The 19,751-nt window shown below is 42.9% G+C and overlaps 1 protein-coding gene across 12 annotated transcripts in view; it reads right to left on the bottom strand.

Annotated features, from left to right (window-relative positions):
• Nucleotides 1-19,751, bottom strand: part of EPB41L1 (erythrocyte membrane protein band 4.1 like 1) — a 694,213-nt gene that overhangs the window by 287,110 nt on the left and 387,352 nt on the right. For all 12 annotated transcript variants that reach the window (XM_069652319.1, XM_069652320.1, XM_069652316.1 and 9 more), the window contains one exon: nt 572-736. In XM_069652319.1, coding sequence (XP_069508420.1) covers nt 572-736 — 165 coding nt within the window. The remainder of the gene's footprint in view (nt 1-571; nt 737-19,751) is intronic.

Here is a 19,751-nt window from a genome sequence, read left to right on the forward strand (position 1 = left end):
AAACTTGGCAAAGTGCAAAGAGGTCACACGAGAAAGAAACCAGTCAAACAGAGAAAAGCAGAGGGAAGGCCATCCCTCTTGCTGCTGCTCAGGCATAACAGCCAGACCTAGTAAAAGCCCTGGGGCACCATTGCAAGACTTCCAGAGAACCAAACAACCAGGAGTAGAGGAACCAGACCACTGCTAAAGAAACAAGAGACAAGAAATGAGTGAGAGCAGGTTAAATGCCACCCCACACCCATGTGGGACCTTAAATTATCTCTGGAACAGGATCCCAAATTGAGACATTTGTTTCTGTACAAACACGTTGTTTTGCCTACTCTTTCCTTCTGTGAAAGCACGGAGAAGCCTCCCTGTCTTTATGTTGGGAAACTTCTTCTTTAATAATTAGGAGTCATAGAGAAGAGTTTCTAAAACAAGAGGTTTGGTGGTATGTATGTAGAACTGGAAATTACCAACAATCATCTTGAATAAAGCCTAATATAACCATCCCATCACTGGTGCATGTGTGTTGTTTATGCTGCTCGGTTTTGTGACATGACCTAATTGGAGATGAATTTGGGCCTCTTACCTCTATTTCACACTCATATTCCGATGCATCGAGCAGGGTCACTCGACAGAAGGCGCTCTTCAGCCTCTTTGAGGACTTCTGTGGTGATCGTTGAGTTCGACTGGGGGTGGTCTTTTCTGAAAGGCCGTCTGTGTCAGTGAAGTCCTTGTCTTCCATATCTAGGCACTGCAGATAAGACACACACAAACCAGTGATCAGAAAACATAACAGTGATAGAATTCAGACAGAGAGAATGTCAGAAGGACAACATCTCCAATCTACCTTGTCAAACCAAAGATAGGATCACCCACCTAGTCGCACCCTGATACCCTTAGAGTTGAGAGCTCCCACAGTCTTCAGATAATGACAGCAACTAGCATAGGTTTTTGAAACCAATAAGTACACTGTTTGCACCTCAATATATTCTATCATGCTTGCTCCTGCCTGATTGACACAATGAGAAGCCACAGCTATGAAACATTTAGATGTAGTTAGATGTTCAACTTTTCAGGTAATTTGTTCATGATACCCCTGATTTGGATTCGACTATTGCACGGCAAAATGTCCAGAAACTGTCTTGCCACCCCTTCCCGACTCCCTGAGAAGTCACTCTGTTGTAACCTCACCATCCGTTCTGGAGTAAAATATTCTCACGCTACAAGGGAAAGGAGTGGGCATGTCCTATGATCATTGTGGGGCCAGTGTTGGTCTGTGGATGACCTTCCCGCAGGTGGTGTCTGTAGGGAATGGAGTGGTTCAATGGGAACAAGTCACAGAGAAAAGGGAGCTTTATTTCCTAAATCCCAAAAGCAATCCCCAACTTATTCTACGACTGATGTTATTTACTATTCAAAGCTAAAATATCTGGGGAAAGTGCTTGATTTTGTTCAGGGTGTACATTTGTGTAACCTGTGTTCATACATTTGTGTTTATCGCAGCAATCTTTTGACTGACTGGAGTATGTCCGCGTCTGCAGTATGAATGCAGACAGAAAAAAGAGGCGCAACTTCATTACATTGTAAATTACTCACCACATTTTAGACAATGTATTGTTATGTTATGTTAGAAGAACTAGTTGAGAGCATCTACAACCCGGAGGTATCTTTGCCCTAAAGGATCCAAAATCCACAGGAGGCCAATCAGAGTGAAAGGAGGGCATAACAAGTCATAGCTTTTTAGGCAAAAAGCAACGTCTTTAACTTTTTTCCTGGAAGCCAAATGATCAGAGATTACGCATTGTATCTAATGTTCTTGTTTTTCTAGTTCCTGGTGATTACATTCGTAACAGTAGTTTTGTGGCAGGTATTTTACGGGTATTATGTTACCGCTTAGTCTGCCGAACCCCATTCATCGCACTGCCTGGAAGCAGTCCTGTCAAGCAGACGCAGGCACTGTTGCCACCCGCCAACTCTTGCTTTTGTATTACACCAGGGTGCGGCACTTGAAGCAGGGTTTGACAAGAGCATGCAGCGACAAATAAACGGTGTGAAGGTGCACGGGGGCAAGACACCATCCGGCTTTCCCTGCAACCTGTTGTAATTTCATGTTATTAGCCTTACACTTATCCGATCACTCACTGGGCTCCTGCTTTTCCCTCTATACACCCTCTGTTCCGCCCCTACATTTTCCACCTCTATTGCCTGGCGATTACTGCGTCTCACTTACCATGCCACCTTCTCCTCCACTGACAACACTGTAACCTGATTTTCAGCTCCTCACTTTCATTTAGCACTATCATTACACCCCTGAAACGGATTTCACATTGTTCCCAGTCATATTTCAGCGAAATCAATATGAGTGGAAATGTCCTATTATCGTTTGTCTTCAACTAGCATTTTTTGCTTCAACGATCCGGAAACAGACACGCAGAGCTTTGTTTTTGCGAGACAACAGTTGGAAGTAATCTTTGGGGTTAGAAATGCAAAGCGACCGACTATCGCCTGCAGTTCTTCTGGTTGTCTTCTAATAAAATGTACATGTCTCTGGCTTTTCTCACAGCTCCATTACTTGCACAGATATCACTGATTTCAGAGAAGTCATGGCAATACCTTGTGTTCGGTTTTTACGTCACCTCCCAGTAGGCCGCAAGCATGACTATTGGTTACCTGGACATTTACACGTTATCAGAGGTAACGTTTCCTCCACGAAATGTTTTTGTTTGTAGTTGCTTTCAATATGTAGATTCTTAGAGAAGTGTGTAAATTGAAACGAAGCTAGTGTGACTAGGTTGCAGGAACCATCTTACTCGCTGGATTAATGAGGTAGGAGACCATTTGTACAGTTTCTTCATCAAGGGATCATTGTGCTAAGGGAAATTTAGCAGCCGAGGCGTTGCTAGGGGGGTGGCTAAGGGGGCTATAGCCCCTGGTCTTTTGGTTGTAGCCCCGGACAGAATCTTAGGAGCAACAACCAAAAGGCTAGTTAGCCCCCAGTCCCGACAGTTCCGACAACAGCGTAGCCCCGGGTCTTTTCCAGACCTAGCAACAGCCCTGCCTAGCAGCACCCTACTTTTAGGAAAAATAGAACTTCCAAATCATGAATAAAGTGCATGTGAGATGATTCCTGCAACCTTTTGTTCATACGTGATCATTCTGTATGGATTCCATTGCGCAATATTGACCCTGCACCTCCTTTTCTGAAATATCCTGCCTCATCTGATTTCGAATAGTCTGTCCTCTCTTTCCTTTGACCGGGTTGGTGGCTGCCCTCCTAATCTGCTGAGTGATTCCCAGGACCCTTCCTGTGTCAGTCAACCCTTCACCTCCCTTCGTGCTTAACACCTTCCTGTGGCCATGTTCACCGCGTACTCCAAAGTATTTCCTCCTTTTCTTGCTGTGTTGACTGTGCACCGTTCTATCCTTTGCAGGTCCCCTGGTTTCTGCCAACCTGCATTCCCTTACGGTTTTCAATATGCGCACCAGGCACTGTATAAACACCACCCAGGCAATTTCAATAATGAAATATGGATGGAGTACTCGAATTTACAAACTCTATAACTCTTGAGAGTCTGCTTTATTTATTTATATAATTTCTGGAGTGCACCGTTCCCACAAGGGACCACAAGCGCTGTACCGCATAAGAGAATTTACTTGATAAGATAACCGTGAGTAGAATCGTCTTGGCAATAAAAATAAATCAATGGAATAAAATGGAAGCAACATATAAAAAGAACTTTAGAAAAGATGTACAAAGAAGGAGCATGTGCTTCATGGCTGGAAAGTGCGGTCAAAAAAGTTCCCTTTTCCAGATTCTCCTGTAAACCAGAACATCAGGGCCACACTTGATATCAGGGAGAAGGGAACTGCATAGGCGAGGACCTGGTCATAGAAAAGACAATGTTTGAATCTGGGAATGGTCGTTATCTGGTTGTCCCATTAGCAATAGAAGGTTTCTCGGCCAGGTACGCCGGCTGGCCCTGGGCCATAGGGTTCAGGGTGGCATAGGTCCATTTAAATTCGGAAAGAAAGTGCAAGAGAAGCCAGTGATGTGAAGGTGGTAGGATTCTTATCAAGAGCAGTAAGAGAATAATGCAGAGTTGTATGAGATTTACTGTGAGTGCCACACCTCTGCAATGGTGCCCTGTATGCATCAAGGAAAATGTGTGCTGGTTTGCAGATAACGGCAGCTATTGGGGGACTGCAAGGCTACTATGGGGCGGACAGGCTTGTTCATCGACTGCAAGTGCCCCGCTTGCTGGTTTCTGCTAGATGTCTGCTTTTCAGGATTCCATTTTGCTCTTTGATGGTTCTGAAGATCAGAGCTGAGCCGGTCGATGAACTGTAAAAATGCCACACATGGCAATGGTCCGAAAGGTGTGCCAAAGACCGTGCTTGAAATGGCAGAAATGTTTGTCTTTTTATATCCTTAGTTCTACGTGTGGGGAAGTTTGGGAAGGTAGAATGGACAGATCTTCTATGTTAGAAGCTTTGCACTCCTTCCACTCCTGAACACCTTACCTGGCAATACTTTGTCAGTGATTCACGTTAGTCCATTTTAGTACTTTTGCTCACTGCTGTAGAATAGAGGTCGTCTGATCTTAAATTCACATTAAAAAGGACTGTCGCGTTGCTTGCCAAATATACAAAATACATTTGATTTAATTGTGCGTCACAAAGGTCCGCAATCCAAACACACGTATTTCAGACAAGCGTTTCTTTGTCAAGATTTCAAACGGATGCACATTTATTAAATTCTCAATAGGGTATTGTCTCATTAAATAAATCATTTAAAATGTTTTGGTGCCAAACATAGAATCACAATAAAGAGATAAGACAAATTCATCACGAAGAACACATTTCATTAATTGATCATTCACATTTAAAGTTTATTAGCAAAAATAGATTTAATACATCATATTTCTTTTTTTATTATATTTTCATAATCCTACAAATATATATTGCCTCCTCTTTCAATTTTATATTTCTTCTTCTGATGCACTTGAACGTTCTCAATGTCACTGGGCATAGTAAGATTGTTGTTTTGTTCTCCCCTGTTCCCCTCCATTGCCTTGTCGCGCTCTGAAACTCTCGTGTAAGAGCGCAATAGAAATAAAATATCACTATCAATAAAAGATCAATGTCTTTTAGTCAGGGAAGCCGAGAGGATAGCTCTTGGAGCAACCCACAAGACGACGCGAAACAACACAAGTTCGCTCCACGGATCTGCGCTTAGAAACCTCTGGGTATGAAGCACGTTATAAATCACCAATTACAATCACAATATGGTCAATATAGACCAGCTCTGCTGTACTTTTAAATGCTAGCACGCCTCTTATAGTCTGGTAATTGAAAAGGTCCCTCAATGCCACATTGACTATTAGGTCTAAACTGTTAAAATTGGAATGATTTGAGGGGCTATGTTAGAACTGAAGATAATGTATGTTAGTAGGCGAGACTTGATTTAACTATTGTTGTGTTTCAATAATGTTTTGTTAATTACTACACCAGTTTTTTATGATCCACTTTCCTGGAATTATGTTTTATCTGATGAAGACTTTTGAATTTTAAATAATGATTACTGCAGTTGGGTTTTTATACAATTTATATATATTTTATTGGGCAGACCTGTATAGGTTTCCATGTACATGTGTTAATGGACCACGGATTAGCAATCTAATCAAAGTATGATACCAATTGCCGATTAATGACTGTAACGTGGTGATTTTATTCGATGTGAGTTTGATGGAATTTTATGTTCCAAATAAACTTGATTTATTCAATCATTCAATTTTATATTCTTTGTTCACCCTTTATTTTCAAATGATTTTAGAGGGACCTCTTTGTTTGATATGACCAGAATCGTTCCTCGAAATGCAATTTAGCAAATGGTATTATGGCTATTAGGCGTGACCCACCATTATGGTAGAAACAGATGGCCTAAGAATGGTCACACAATGATGTCTCCAGTTGACTACTATTGTTTGTTGCTTGGTTTTAAAATATTTAATGTGCCAAAGCAAGGATACTGCTTATGCAATGAAAACAAAATGAGTCTCTTAGATTCTTTGGGCCAGATTCTCAAAAATAAAAAAGTGTGTTAATCTGAGATGTGCCACAAATGCGCCATAAATAGAAGCGCCACATTCACAGTATTGCGCATCTCAGAGAGGCACCAGTTTATAAAACAAGTGCAAAATGTGGGCACAAGATGCAAAAAGTGGTAGATACAATGCAAATACACCAAATTAAGCATGAAAAGGGGCAGTGACCACCGAAAGTGAGCAAAGATGCAGCACCAAAATCCTGATTCACAAAACCAGACCACAAAATTAGCTCAAAAAATGCCCTTCAACATTTTCTCCTTTCAAAAGTGAAGCAAATGTGCCAGAAATAAGTGCAAGTGACCGGTGTAACCAAAGAAGCATGTCTCAACCACAACCAATAGCTAAGCATAAAACCACACCGCAGAGAGACAGATAGATATTCCCAAACTGGCCAATCAAGAAGGCATCGTGCTACTGCACTGATGGATGAGGGAAATTATATATGTGAGGATCACTGTATTTCAGCTGGCTAAGGAAGAGATCACCCAGAGGTACCACTTAACACCCTCTATCATACTGGAGGTGGTGAGTCTGTGAGAGGGGGGGCCCTTACCACACTCATGGTAGCCCAGGCCATACCACGACTAGTCAATGCACTTTCAACCATTTATTTATTTTCAAAAATCTCCTTCCAGATCCCCAGTGGCATCACAGTGGAGATATCATAATCCACAGTCATGAACCCTACGTAAGGTTTTCAACATGATCTTTACATCTCTCAGGGTATATGTAGACATGCCTCATTATACTTTTACCAGGGCATGATTAGTAAGGGTATTCTATGACATAGCTGGGTACCGTGTGTTTGTGTTGCCATTGACTGCACCATATGATTGCATACCCCTGCAGCAAAACAAAAGGTAACGGCTGGAAGGTTTTGCATCAATCACAACTGGTGGCACAGCTCTGTGCAACCAGCAGACATCACTGTTCAGGCTCCCAAGCCATTACAGAAAGGGGAAGACCATTTGCAAATCAGGCTTGGTCCTACTAGAAAAGGGTCAGTCTTGCACAAACTGCTAGGCCACCTGGCATATGTCTGGGGATGCTTGTGGTCTTGTGCAGAAGGGATGTGATTAAGCAGTTTGGGCTGGACTTCCCCTTATGGGGTGGGGCCATCCGTGATTTGCATATGGTCTTTACCCTTTTGTAATGGTTTGGCAGGAAAAAAAACAATGGTCTGGAGGGTTGTGCAGAGCAATGCCAGAGTTTAATATTATTTCTAAACCTTCCAGCCATCACCCCTTTTGTTTTGCTATAGTCAAGACAAGTGGGACGGGTATGCCCAGACGTGGGTCTGGTGCCTGCTGTGCCCAAAGAGCCAAGCTACTCCTCCCTGATGAGGCCCAGCAAGTCCAACATATGTTTGGGCATGCTTGTGGTCTCATGTGGAAGGGATGTTACCAGGCATTTCGGGCTGGACTGCCCCTTATGGAGGTGGGACCAAGCCTGATTTGCATATGGTCTTTCTCCTTTTGTAATGGCTTGGCAGGTGAAGAACGATGGTCTGGAGGTTGATCAGAGAAATGGCAGAAGTTAAGATTAATTCTAAACCTTCCAGCCATCACTTCTTTTGTTTTCCTCATACCCCAGCCACCACAGAAGAGGAGTGAGGGAAAATTAAAAGGTAGAACACTTTCCATGTGGCTGTCTGGCAATCACACTGTCAGTTTTTACACAATTATAAGAATGAAATGCATAATGCTACTCTCCATCAGCACAATCACAGACATGGCTCTACAATATTCCTGAAAGACATGGCAAAAATAACACCTGCAACATTTAAATGGTGTACACTTACTCCCATGAAGTAACTCACAACAAAGCTGAAGTTAAAAATATGCATTGTCATATTCTCAGACTTAGTATGCACATAAGACAAAAAAAGAGAATGAACATTAAACAAATTGTCTGAAATATTTTCCCTGTGTTTTGTTGGGTAGATGCATTTTATTTCATGGGGCATCTGATGAGGCGCACATACGCTTGCCTCAAGGTGATTCTCAAATCAGCACTTGCACATAGAGAAGTGGGCATCTCATCAGACATGCCATTAAATGCTCACTTATTCATGCCTCTTTTCCGGCATAATTTGCACACCGTTGTGCACTGGTCTTTTTTGGGCATTTGCTCTGTGAATGTTCCATCTCTAATGAGGTGTGCCATAAAATGTTCTAGTATTTTACACTGTATGTTGTCTTTTCAACTTAATTTCAGTTTTACTTTAAGTTCTTGCAAACATTGTCTAGATACATTGTGTGAGACAGGCATATTTGATGGATTTAGCATTTTATTTAGTAACAAGAACGAATAATGTGATATATTCAGAATAATTCTGCCCATTTCAACACCTAGATGCAATTTCTAAACTTAAAATAAATCTTTGGCTTGTTAAATATTTTCGATTTGTATTTATTTTTCTCAATGTAAAGAATAACACTTTCACTTATGAAAATGAACTTCTGGATCTCTGGCTGAAGACACAACAGAAGCATTTTTGCTGCAAAGCAAAATGATGGTCATTAGACGTACCTTGTCAGGGAGGAACAGTGTCAATTATTTTGTATGGTATATTAGGTTAGTGTGAATATTTCTTCGGGAAGCAGCACATCAGTGTATGTGGGTGCTAATCACTTTCTGGGTGGGGCTCAGTGAGCGGGAACGGTCGGGAGCGGTGTTCCACTACTTTTATTTTTTTCTGTTTACCATTCCTCTACTTTTTACCACCATTTTCACCATTCTGTGCAGAGAATGTGGCCATTCATGTCCTTGTGCAAGTGTAAAGTTTTAATAGGAGCCTTAGTTACTAGTGGCTTAGACTATTGCAATGCCCCAGCTGCATAACCTTGCCACATGTTGCACTATGCTTCCGCCTACCCTCTCCCCTGCCGAGACAACAGTTCCACTACTTTTTTCGGTACACTTCTACCACTGGTGGGGCTAACTGGCAGATTACAACCCGCTGCCCATGTTAAGGACGACCAAAGGTTTGCGCTCATTTGGAAGCACTGTTGAAGCCTGGCACGGCCTACCCGGTGAGTGATTATTCAATTAGCACCCATTAGCACCCGGGTGTGCAAGACAGAGGTGCTAAGATATTTTTTACCAAAAAAGGACAAAAACGGAACCTCTGTTGTGTTTTCTGCTCCCTCACAATACCTGGGTAGCTTTAGTCTGTTTCCATTCTTCATTAGATCCTCAAAGTGAAGACTGAAGATAGACTAGAAGAATCTGGGTACGGAGAATGGAAGAAATACAGTGTGAGAAAGGTGTTCTTCTTTTAAAAAAAACAAAATCAACAATGAACAACAAAACAGGAAGCGGGAGACTGCACCAGCAGTTGGCGTTGTAGCTTCTCGTTCGTCTCTGTTGTTACACGCTGCAATTTATTGGCAATCTTTATTGTTACACAACTGAACCAAATGTGGTGGTTCCAGGGTACAGCTTTTGAGGGCTCTTGATGGTTATAGCTTTTGCACAGTCACAGTGCTGTGGGAGTTGGTAAAGCATTTAATGACTCATATGGGCCACACGGTTTCAGGGATATGGTTGGACTTTGTTCTAGCCGGTATGACCCTTGGATAGGCTACTGCTTGACTGGACGGGCCAGCGGAGTGGGGTGGCAGTTAGGTCTGCAGATAATCTGGGAAGGGGCAGTCACTGGGTTTTTCCTGAATGTGAGAGGGTTGGAGCAGGGTGGATGTGTTTAGAGGGATATTCTTAGGGATTAGAAGGAGGAGGCATAGTCGCATTTTTTTTTGCATTTCAAGGCTAACGAGGTATTGTTTCCTGGTCGCTGGGCTGCACCTTGGCATGTTGAATCTGTTCACATGATGTGATATTTTCGTGGGGTTAGTGCTGTAAGTGATGCATGCCTAAAAGTGCTGGTACTGTGGCTTGGAACGTTTACTTTAGTAAATAATGTTATTCTGGAAAAGACGACTTGTTGTCAGTGATGGCGGTCGTTTGGGGGCCAAACGGCTTTTTGCACTTTAAAATCCTAACAGGCCCTTTCTGACACTGGCTCGTCAGTGCACCTTATGATGCACTGTGTATTGTTAGTATTTGCAATAAATCTTCTTGCAAATGCATAGCTCCAGTGCATAGCTCACAGGGTAAGCATCTGTGCCAGCCTGCACTTTGCAAGTTCGAATCATGCAGAAGGGCCAACTCCCCGCTTCATCCTTCATCCATCAAAGATCAGTACACTGGGTACAACTACCATGGGTAATCATAACAGCTGTTATTAGAGTGTTTGAAAGCAGGAGGAATCCAGCATGAAGCACTAGATATGAAAAGAAAATATCATTACTCGTGTCTGTGCAACATGTGCAGAGATGTGCATGTTCCAGCAGCTAGATGGGGTGACAGACGTACGGCACAGTGCAGGGCATCAAAGGGCAAATGGCTGCCAGGCAATGACAACACCAGCCTTTCCTTGTGCAGTGCTTTGCATATAGCACCCTGCACAAAGAAAAGGGCTCCTTGGCCTAATCTGTACCTGTCTATCACAGGGGGGGGGGGTCATCTCACTCATCAAAGCATAAGACAGATGCAGGGACAGGACCGTGGGAGGGAAGTGCACCAGGTCTGGAGGACTCCCCTCTTGGGCATGATTTATTCTACCCCTACCAGGAGAAGAGTCACCTACTACACAAGGGACCCCCTGAAGGCACACACTGCTGAAGGATAAGCGCAGTGTGGAACAGACTTCTGCCCTTATCTATGAGCTTTGATGGATGGAGATGTGGAATGTGACCACGGCATATGAAAGGGTCAGGAGAGGAAGAGGTGAGGAGGATTAGCAGGGGCTGATAATCTGGGCTAGCCTATTGGCAACGTGAGTGCCATTGGAGAATTCAGTAGGCATTTGAAATGGGCAGTTCTGCAGCACTTTCAGAGCCATGAGAAATTCAGGGGATAATGAGATATGGCATAGGGTAGTCAGTTTACAAAATTCCATGCAAGTGATGCACCATTAAAACATATTATCATGCTGCCAAGCTGATATATTTTACTGCGGCAACACTGGCATACCTGGCATTGTTCAAAGTAGCTTGACAATATGAAAACGGGCACAAATAGTTGAACTGGCGGCTTGGAAATTTAGCTGAATTTCTGCATATTTGCATGGCATGTTGTGGCAAGAAGCTTACAGCTAACTCTGTATTTTATATTCTGCCTTTTCTAATTGTATTTTATTAACAAGCACAAAAACAATGATGTGTGTTAAATGACAAATCTCCTGGCTCAGCATTTCAAACATATGATATGTATATTGTTATATGATAATTGATTGGCATTCTTTCCTGAATGGGAATGGCACACCGTAGCAAGCACTGAATGGGGAAGATAAGAAGTTTCAGGACTACTGCCTAAAGAAATAAACACATTGAAGCAAGATATACAGAGGTGCAGCAGAGAAAGGGGATGTCCATATCAAAAGACTAATTTCTATCAGGAACAAAACTCACATAGATGGGGAGCCTGATGGAAAACCACAATGGAGGCAAAATACACGAAAAGGCATCACTTTTCCGAACACACCTGAAAGTATTGGGGCATCGTTAAGTGCTGATGTTTCGAGGCCTGGACCTTCAAGTCGAGTGGACAATAGTAAATGATACGAAGCCCCACAATGTTATGCACCTTGTGACCGACATAAGGGAAAAACAGGAGGTTCCAGTTCCTGCCAGCCCCCAGTACAAACCAGGCAGGGAAGCAAAAGGCTGGATCCTACACTGGAGTTCCCAGTGATGAATGTATCACAAATAGTCTTTGGTCAATCTACACTTGATGCATTTTGCAGCCAAGCATCGTTCGTCCCAAATAAATTGATAAACTCTGATTTACGGACTACTTTCAGTTCTGTTTGTCAAAAATTTTAGATTTCAAAATACTTTGAGGATTATCCATACAAAATAAGCGCAGAAAACACTGGATTAGGTCTTGCCTCTTAGTTCAGATTCTCAAATACTAGCACGAACCCAGAGATTCCGACATTCGAGAATTTTTATTTGGAATGGTGTTGATAATATACAGAGAAAACAGAGTAGGTACGACAAAATGTTGTATTAATATCATATTAAACTGCTGCAAGACCTTCGATGAGTTGGCCAATAAAAGGCAGTGATGGTTAAACTTGCAGATACATGGGTTATTATAATGGTGATGGATACAAAACAATATGATGCCGATATGTTGAGACAATTGGGAGTCAGGCATTCTACCAACAGTAGAAGTGAGAGCTGCCTTTTCTCTCACGTTACATTTTGACAGGTGGTCACGCCCCCTGTTTCCAGGCTTAGTCCCACCCCCTTTTGATATGCTTTGGTATACACTTAATATAAAAATTATATCAAACATTGTTTATATCGATTTTATATCATATGTATATTTTACATAAAGTGGGTATACATTTTATATCATTTACTATAAGTGAATTTACATTTTATATAAAATATATATAAAGATGGGAGCAGTAGGCGACAGAGTTTCTTGTTCGGGTGCTGAGAGTGAGGTGAACTCTGAGGACGCGGACTGTGAATCTAGGGTTTTGCAGAGTGATGCAGTGATGACATCACAGAGGGGTTCGGTAGCAAGGTGATAGGAAGCGGATATACATTCGATAGATAGTATAGATGATGTCATGGATTTTATATGGGCTATGGAGTTTGCTGCATCACTTAGTAACATTGAATTTCACTATAAACAATATAAAAATGTGTATAACATCAATGACATGGGCCAGACTCTCCTCTTTTCTCTGCCTCCTGGTAGTGTTCCTCTTCACATCCTCTTCCTGTTCTCTCAATTTTCTGGTCATTTTCCTCTCCACCTCTCTGCTTTAGTCTCTCCTGCCACCTTCTTCTTGACTCCTCCCACCATCTGAGGCAGATCTCCTTTTACCTCCTCCCTCTTAAGTACCTCTACATCAAATTCCCATTTCTGTGTGTTTTCTATCTCACCCACAACTTATTTAACCACCTCCTCCTTCTTGTCAGCTTCTCTGAGCACCCATCCTTCTCTACAGTACCTCCAGGCACCTCCTCCTCCTCCCCAGCTCCTTTGAGAACCTCCTCCCTCTTATTCCTCTTAGCAATTTCCTTCCTACCCTCTACATCATTTACAGTCTTTCTCTCCCCAATCTTCTGGGTCAGCTTTCTCCAAACTGTAGGTCTACTTTCCCCAGACTCCTGGGTCGCAACTGTCCCAAGGCATTAAGTCTCCTTTTTGGCCACCTTCCTTCTGCCGCCTGGTCAGCTCCTTCAGCCATCTTTGCTAGTCACCTGCAAATTAGCTCCTTCCCCAAACTGCCACACCCCCTTCCTTTTAAAAGCCCTGTGCTCTGCCTTTCAGCCTCTCTATGTCATAAGGGAACACAGGTGTGCCTCTCTGTGAAGCTGGTATGGGGATTGGCTGATGGACACCGTCCCTTGGGAAGGACAGTTCTATTGGGGAAGTGGGGTTGCTACTCTTTCCCATTATGTCCTCCGCTTTCTGTTTGCCACACCCTAACCTTGCCCTCAGGTTGGAGTCCCTTAGCCTAGCCTTCCCTAGGTGTGTGAATGTGTGGCTATTGTGAGGTGTCTGTTTGATTGTTCGAGATGCATCTCCTAGTTCAGGTCCCACTCTTTTCCTTGTAGGTTTATATTTGATTGTGTTCACCCACAAAAGGTGATGTGAGCGTATAGGTATTTCACTCGCCTCGGAATCACTGCTCCTTGATTTCCATAAAGGGACAGAGCTGCTAAGGCAGGCGTGTGAAGAGCCACTGCTTCCCATGCATGGCTTGATGGGGTGAGCCACAGGGTCCTCCCCATGTCACCCCGGGCCCAGCATCACATGGATTGGGGCAGCATCCAGCCCCCTTGGTAATCCCACCATCCACCAGGGGACTTTGTCCCACTTTGCTAACACCTCTCACAATTTGTCTTCCTAGAGCTGAGGTCTACTGCAGCATCTCTAATATTAAGTCCGCACAAAATGACACATATGTTATTTGCTTCAAATGGTCCCATTGTAGTCTGAGAATTGCATGTGCCAGAGGCGTACATTGGCTTTGGGAACTCCTCCACAGTCCTGAAATTGTAGTTTTACACAGATATTGATATCAGGAGGCAGGGCCTGTAAATCCCTTCTATTCCACAGGCCGGAGGCTTTGGATGGAGAATACAGTTGGTGGAACACTTCTAATCCCTCACTCTCATATAAGGTAAGCCTCATGCTTTCTCTTTGCAACTATAAATTAGATTCTATTCAGACGCAGGTCACATCACCATATAAATCCAAGGGGCTTGGTCGAGTCTAAATTAAGATCTGCAGGATTCTCATCTCGAGGCCCTGGTGGTCTCCTATTGACTCACTCTTTCCCGAGTCCGGAGGAATTTTCATTACAGTTTCCCCACGCCTCCATCAGATCTATTGACTGCTGTGATTTGAAGATAGATTCTTTCTTTCAAACTGAATCTCTTTTAGTAGCCTGTGTGGCACCGCGGCAGTCCCAGTCGCTGAACAAAAGCTCCATTGACTGTCAGCTGCAAGAGAGTGGCAACCCCTCCTTTCATTCCACCCATGAATGCTCCTGTGATGGCAGACCCTCAGCAGGAGGAGAGAGGCACGGCTCTCTTCATCGCCGCTTGCCTCCTGCCCTCATGGATGTATCAGGCAGTCCATGGTTTTAAAACATACAGCTTGCGCCTCTGCATCGTTTCATCGTGAAGATAACTTGCTATCTTTTATAAATGTGGGCACAAAACTATAAAATATGAAGGCATTAGATTACTTTCCGAGCGCAGCTGCCAGTGTGCTATTTGCTACCTAATTCGGCATGCCTTGTAGGCATGTATACTACAGGCTGCCAACCTCTCCCCTTCTCCTCGTCCTAGGCAGTGTAGTTTGAATTGGATGGGATGCCACAGTACAGAAGCTCCTCAGCAGGGTTAATTCCTGGGCAAGAATATTTCTGGCAAGGGGGGGCGATTAATTTCTTGGCCAACCAATACCCTAGATAATGGGGTTTCCTGCGTCCCCTACCCCCAGAACGACTATGAAATGTGTACCCTGCAAGACTTGTGATCTATGCTTTCGCAGTCCAGTTGGCCTGTCAAAATGTCAACCAGCGGAGGATCCCTTTAAAACGTAATACTTGCGTGAAACTGTGCAGTAGACTGCAGAGTGTGCCCTTTCTGCACTAAGTACCGCCACACTGTGCTGGTACATGTGCGAAATGGCTATGTGCCCTTGGCAAAGACACTTCCCCAGAGATCAACACCCGTTCACATCTAAAGTAGCGCATTCTACTGGCCAAGGGCTTCTAGGACTAATTGGTATCCAATGAATTCACTGCAGGTAACTTGCCGCAGATCAATGCACCGCTTGCCTTGTCCGCAGGGCACTGGCAGCGGCAGTGCGTATTCATGAACATGAATGTGAGCCCAAACCACCAATTTTGGCCACTAGGGAAGAGGTCACAGAACAATGACAGCAGCGGTTGAGGACATGGTGTCTGCGAGACATAGGAGGACAATTGGGAACAGGATCAGAAGAGTAATGCCAATGAAGACACAGCAGCTGCTATGGGGAGCAGATTGCAGATCCATTCAAAAGGGGAGCTTGAGGGGTGAGAGGGAAGGGCTCCCTCTTCCACAACAACAAACGAAAAACAAGTGGTAAACAAGGAGAGGGTGGGTTAACAACCAAGCACCGACACCTGCAATGTTTAACAAATCATTTCTCCAAAGGATCCATATAAGTAATACCAAAATTGCAGTGTGCTAAAGTCGCCACTTTTTCAACCAATTTTTAGGAACACTGGCCTAGAGTAATGTGCTCTACATAAGTCTTTAGTACCAAATAGTTTGTTTGTTTGTTTGTTCATTGATTTGTATGGCGCGCCAAACCCGAAGGGTAACAGGGCGCAACAGAGAACAGAAAATATGACTACTTAAAGGCTTGGTTACAAAGTAAGGCACATATACATATGAAACATTACAGGTAATTGTCTTGACAAATCAGTTAAAGGATATACATATATAGATGCTGGATTAAGATCTGAAAGGTGTTGGTTGGGTCACATTTAGGCTTGGGAGTCATTAGAGTGTAGCCATGTAAGAATAATTCGTCTGAACCTATAGTAGGATTGGTCTGTTCTAATGTCAAGTGGGAGAGCATTCCAGTACTGGGCTGCCTTAACTGGGAAGCTACTGCCGCCTGTTTTTTTCAGTATAAATTTAGGTACCTGTAGAAAGTAGGAATTGGTGGTTCTGGTGGGGCGGGTCGATGTTTTTGCCAGGTAGGGGAGGCTACGTTGTTAAGACATATAAAGGTAAGTGATGCTGTTTTGAGTGAGATTCTGTTGCAGATTTTGAGCCACTTCTGTTCTCTTCTTTTGTTAGAGATGTGTTCTCTAGAAGCTAAGTTGAGGGTGGTTCTAAGAGCATTGTTTTGCAATGTTTGAATTTTGGCAATGATGTATTTGTTGGCTCCCAAATACAAGGCATTGCAATAGTCAAGTTTGGAGAGTATTAGGGCGTTGGCAAGGATAATGCAGCTGGCTTGGGTGAGGAAAGCTCTACTTGCCCTAATGAGTTTGCACGTGTAGGCAGTAGAGAATGCTAATGAGTTCACTTGTTTCGTCAGTGTTAAGGCAGAGTCGAGGTGAAAACCTAGTGTTTTCACTGCTTTGGCAACTTTGATTATATTGCCATCAATGTTAAATGGCGAATAGTGGGAGCTAAGTTTTTTTAGGTTGGCAGCGGATCCGAGGAGAAGGATTTCAGTTTTATCATCATTTCGGCATAGGCTGTGTGTGGCAATCCATGCCTGAATGATGAGATATATTTTGTTTACCAAGGCCGTATCGGAGTCAAAATTGGCCGAAAGGGGAATGAGGATCTGAGTGTCATCTGCATAATTTGTGTAGGTGACACCCAGTTTGTCAAATTTGTCAAATAAGGGCTTGGTAAAGATATTGCACAGAGTTGGCGAGACGCAACCTTGGGGTACACTGCAAGCTATTTTGATAGGGTCTGCTGATATCAATGTGGAGAAGACTCTCATTGTGCGGTTGTCCAAGAATGATTGGATCCAGGGTATGGCCTCGCTTGAAAAGTGGGCAGCCGATGCCAGGTGTTCACACAGGACTGTGTGATCCACCAGATCAAGGGCCACCGACAGATCAAGAAGGAGTAGCATGGCGGTGTTTCTCCTGTCATTGAACTCGTCTATCTGTACTTTGAGATCAATTAAGGCTGCCTCTGTGCTGTGGTCTAAATCCTGATTGGCAAACACCTAGGAGCTGGTTAGATTCAAGATAGTGCTGGATTTGTAGGTATGCTACTCTGTCTATTATCTTGAGAAGGAAGGGTACCATGGTGATGGGCCTGTAGTTTGTGGGAATGGTGGGGTCTAGGGTTTGCTTCTTGAGGAGAGGTAGAACCCAAGACTCTTTTAGGTTGCCTGGGATAGTATTAAAAGAGAAGGATGCATTGATCAGTTTGGTTATGAAGGGGGCTAGATCCCTTGCAGCATGCTTAATGAGCTGGGGTGGGCAGCTGTCACCCTTGCAGTTGGACGGTTTGAAATAGTGAGGGATTTGTTGCACAGAACTGTTCCTTGTCCCATTTGAACCTGTCTTCCAAACATACAAGTCAGCCTAGTGCATTGCCTGCACTCACAGTCTAATTATATATGCAGTCTGACTAGTTCCCGAGGACAGAAGTAGTAAACAAAAGGACATGTATTGGATATATGCACTCTCTAGCATTATTCCAGCAGGCATGAATGAACAGATGTATTAATCATGATTCATGAATGAAATTGATTGCATTAAATGTATGGTGTATATAAAACAAATTCAGAGAAAATATTCTTCATGCTCTTATGTTTTTCATGTTTTTGCATGTCTATGATATAGCCGGTGTATGACCATGTTTGCTCGTGGAGTAAAGTCTGACATAATTCCTGACATACCAACTTCTGGTGCAAGACATTCTGGAAAGGAGACACTAGCAAAGAAAGAGCTTAAGACCTGCATTGTGGGTGTTTCATGGTGGACACAGCAAGTTTGTTAGAATCGCCCAAACAATACTTGAACTTTGGAAAATCACTGTTTCATTTTAAGGACAGATATGCAGTGGAATAATCGATAGAATTTCATTGAACAAGTTGTGCTTAGACTAGTCATTGTAAAACAACCTGTTAAAAGAGAAAAAAAGAATGCTTGGAATGGCTGATGGATTAAGAAATGAATTCATTATTGAATTTTTATGATTATTTCTAAATCATTTATCTGCACTCCAGTCTTTATAAGGAAGTGTGGGGTAAATAAAATGGTAGATCGCTTTTTATATAGTGAAACAGATTCGGCTTTCAAAACAGAAAATAACTTAGTGTTGATGGCTGAGTTTTTGACTGCACAATACATGTCAATGTGTTGGGTTATATCTGCCTTTCTCAGTTATATCTTCATTTCTCCCCTATTATTTAAAAGATGAAAGTGGGTCCACACATTTGGGGACCAGGCATAATTTGGAGAAAATCCTCTGTTTATTGAAGTCATTCCAAATCCCCTCTATGTGGTAGGTTTTGGCTAGAAGGGTTCATGGTGAAGGATTGGCCCTCGCATTCATGCAGTCTCGTGTAAAGAGTGACTATGACAATATGGGTCATTATCATGTGTTACGAATGACTATAATAACATCGGCCATGATCATTCAACAAGACATGTAGCTTTCATGTATCAAAGTTGTACAGTCATAGCAGTTCATAAAATATCACTGCTTGTGAGTAAAAATGGGACTGAAAGCAGTCTATTCACCCATAATATGTTCACCATTTATACAAATGTGTGACATAACAAAACATCTGCCAAAATCCACATAGTTAAGCCAAGAATCTGCATAAACCCTCTTTTTTTTATATTTTATTGACAATCATCAGATTAATGAGAACAGATTTTCTAGTATTCACATAGCCATGCATGCAAGTGACACTCATGCTTGGTTGTCTTAATCCCTCACTTTCCTGTTTAAAATTATTTTTTGAGAGGAGGTATGTGTTAGAAAACAGGTGCAGCATTTCTGCCAATGCACATTGGCCTTTGTTTCCGTACTTCCTACCTTATTCTGAAGATATGTTGCTTCCGCTGCCTGGCTCCAATAGTGTTACCTACTCAAGGGAGGTGAAGAGACCAGTCTGCAGAGAATTGGAATCCTAGCTCCATCAAATAGGTGGTTGATAATGTCATCAATCAAAATGTCCTCTTGGCATTGGGGGATGCTTACAATTGGTCACTGTATGGATTTCAGGTTCCACAATCTGTTTCAGCCTACCATGCCGAAGTAAAAAACAAAGCCAAACTTTTCAAAAGAGCAGTAACACGCTTGTTGGCGTCTTCTTCCATCCTGTTGACAATGCATGTTGCAATCAAGGTTGTGGTTAGGTAGTCCCTTGATGCCCCTGACAATAGGACACGTGTTGTCAGGCCAAGCCAAGCATTTTCATGCAGAACAAAAATCCTATCTTCTCTTGAAGTCATCGACACACCTCTTAACTAACTCTACCCCAGAGTTGTAAACTAAATGCCAGGGTATGAAGAAAAACTTTAAAACGTTGCCTCCCAAAATACTGAAGAAAATATATTTCACCACAAGCTCT

This window comes from Ambystoma mexicanum, chromosome 3p, assembly GCF_040938575.1.
Source record: "Ambystoma mexicanum isolate Mex_15411 chromosome 3p, UKY_AmexF1_1, whole genome shotgun sequence".
Taxonomy (NCBI): domain Eukaryota; kingdom Metazoa; phylum Chordata; class Amphibia; order Caudata; family Ambystomatidae; genus Ambystoma; species Ambystoma mexicanum.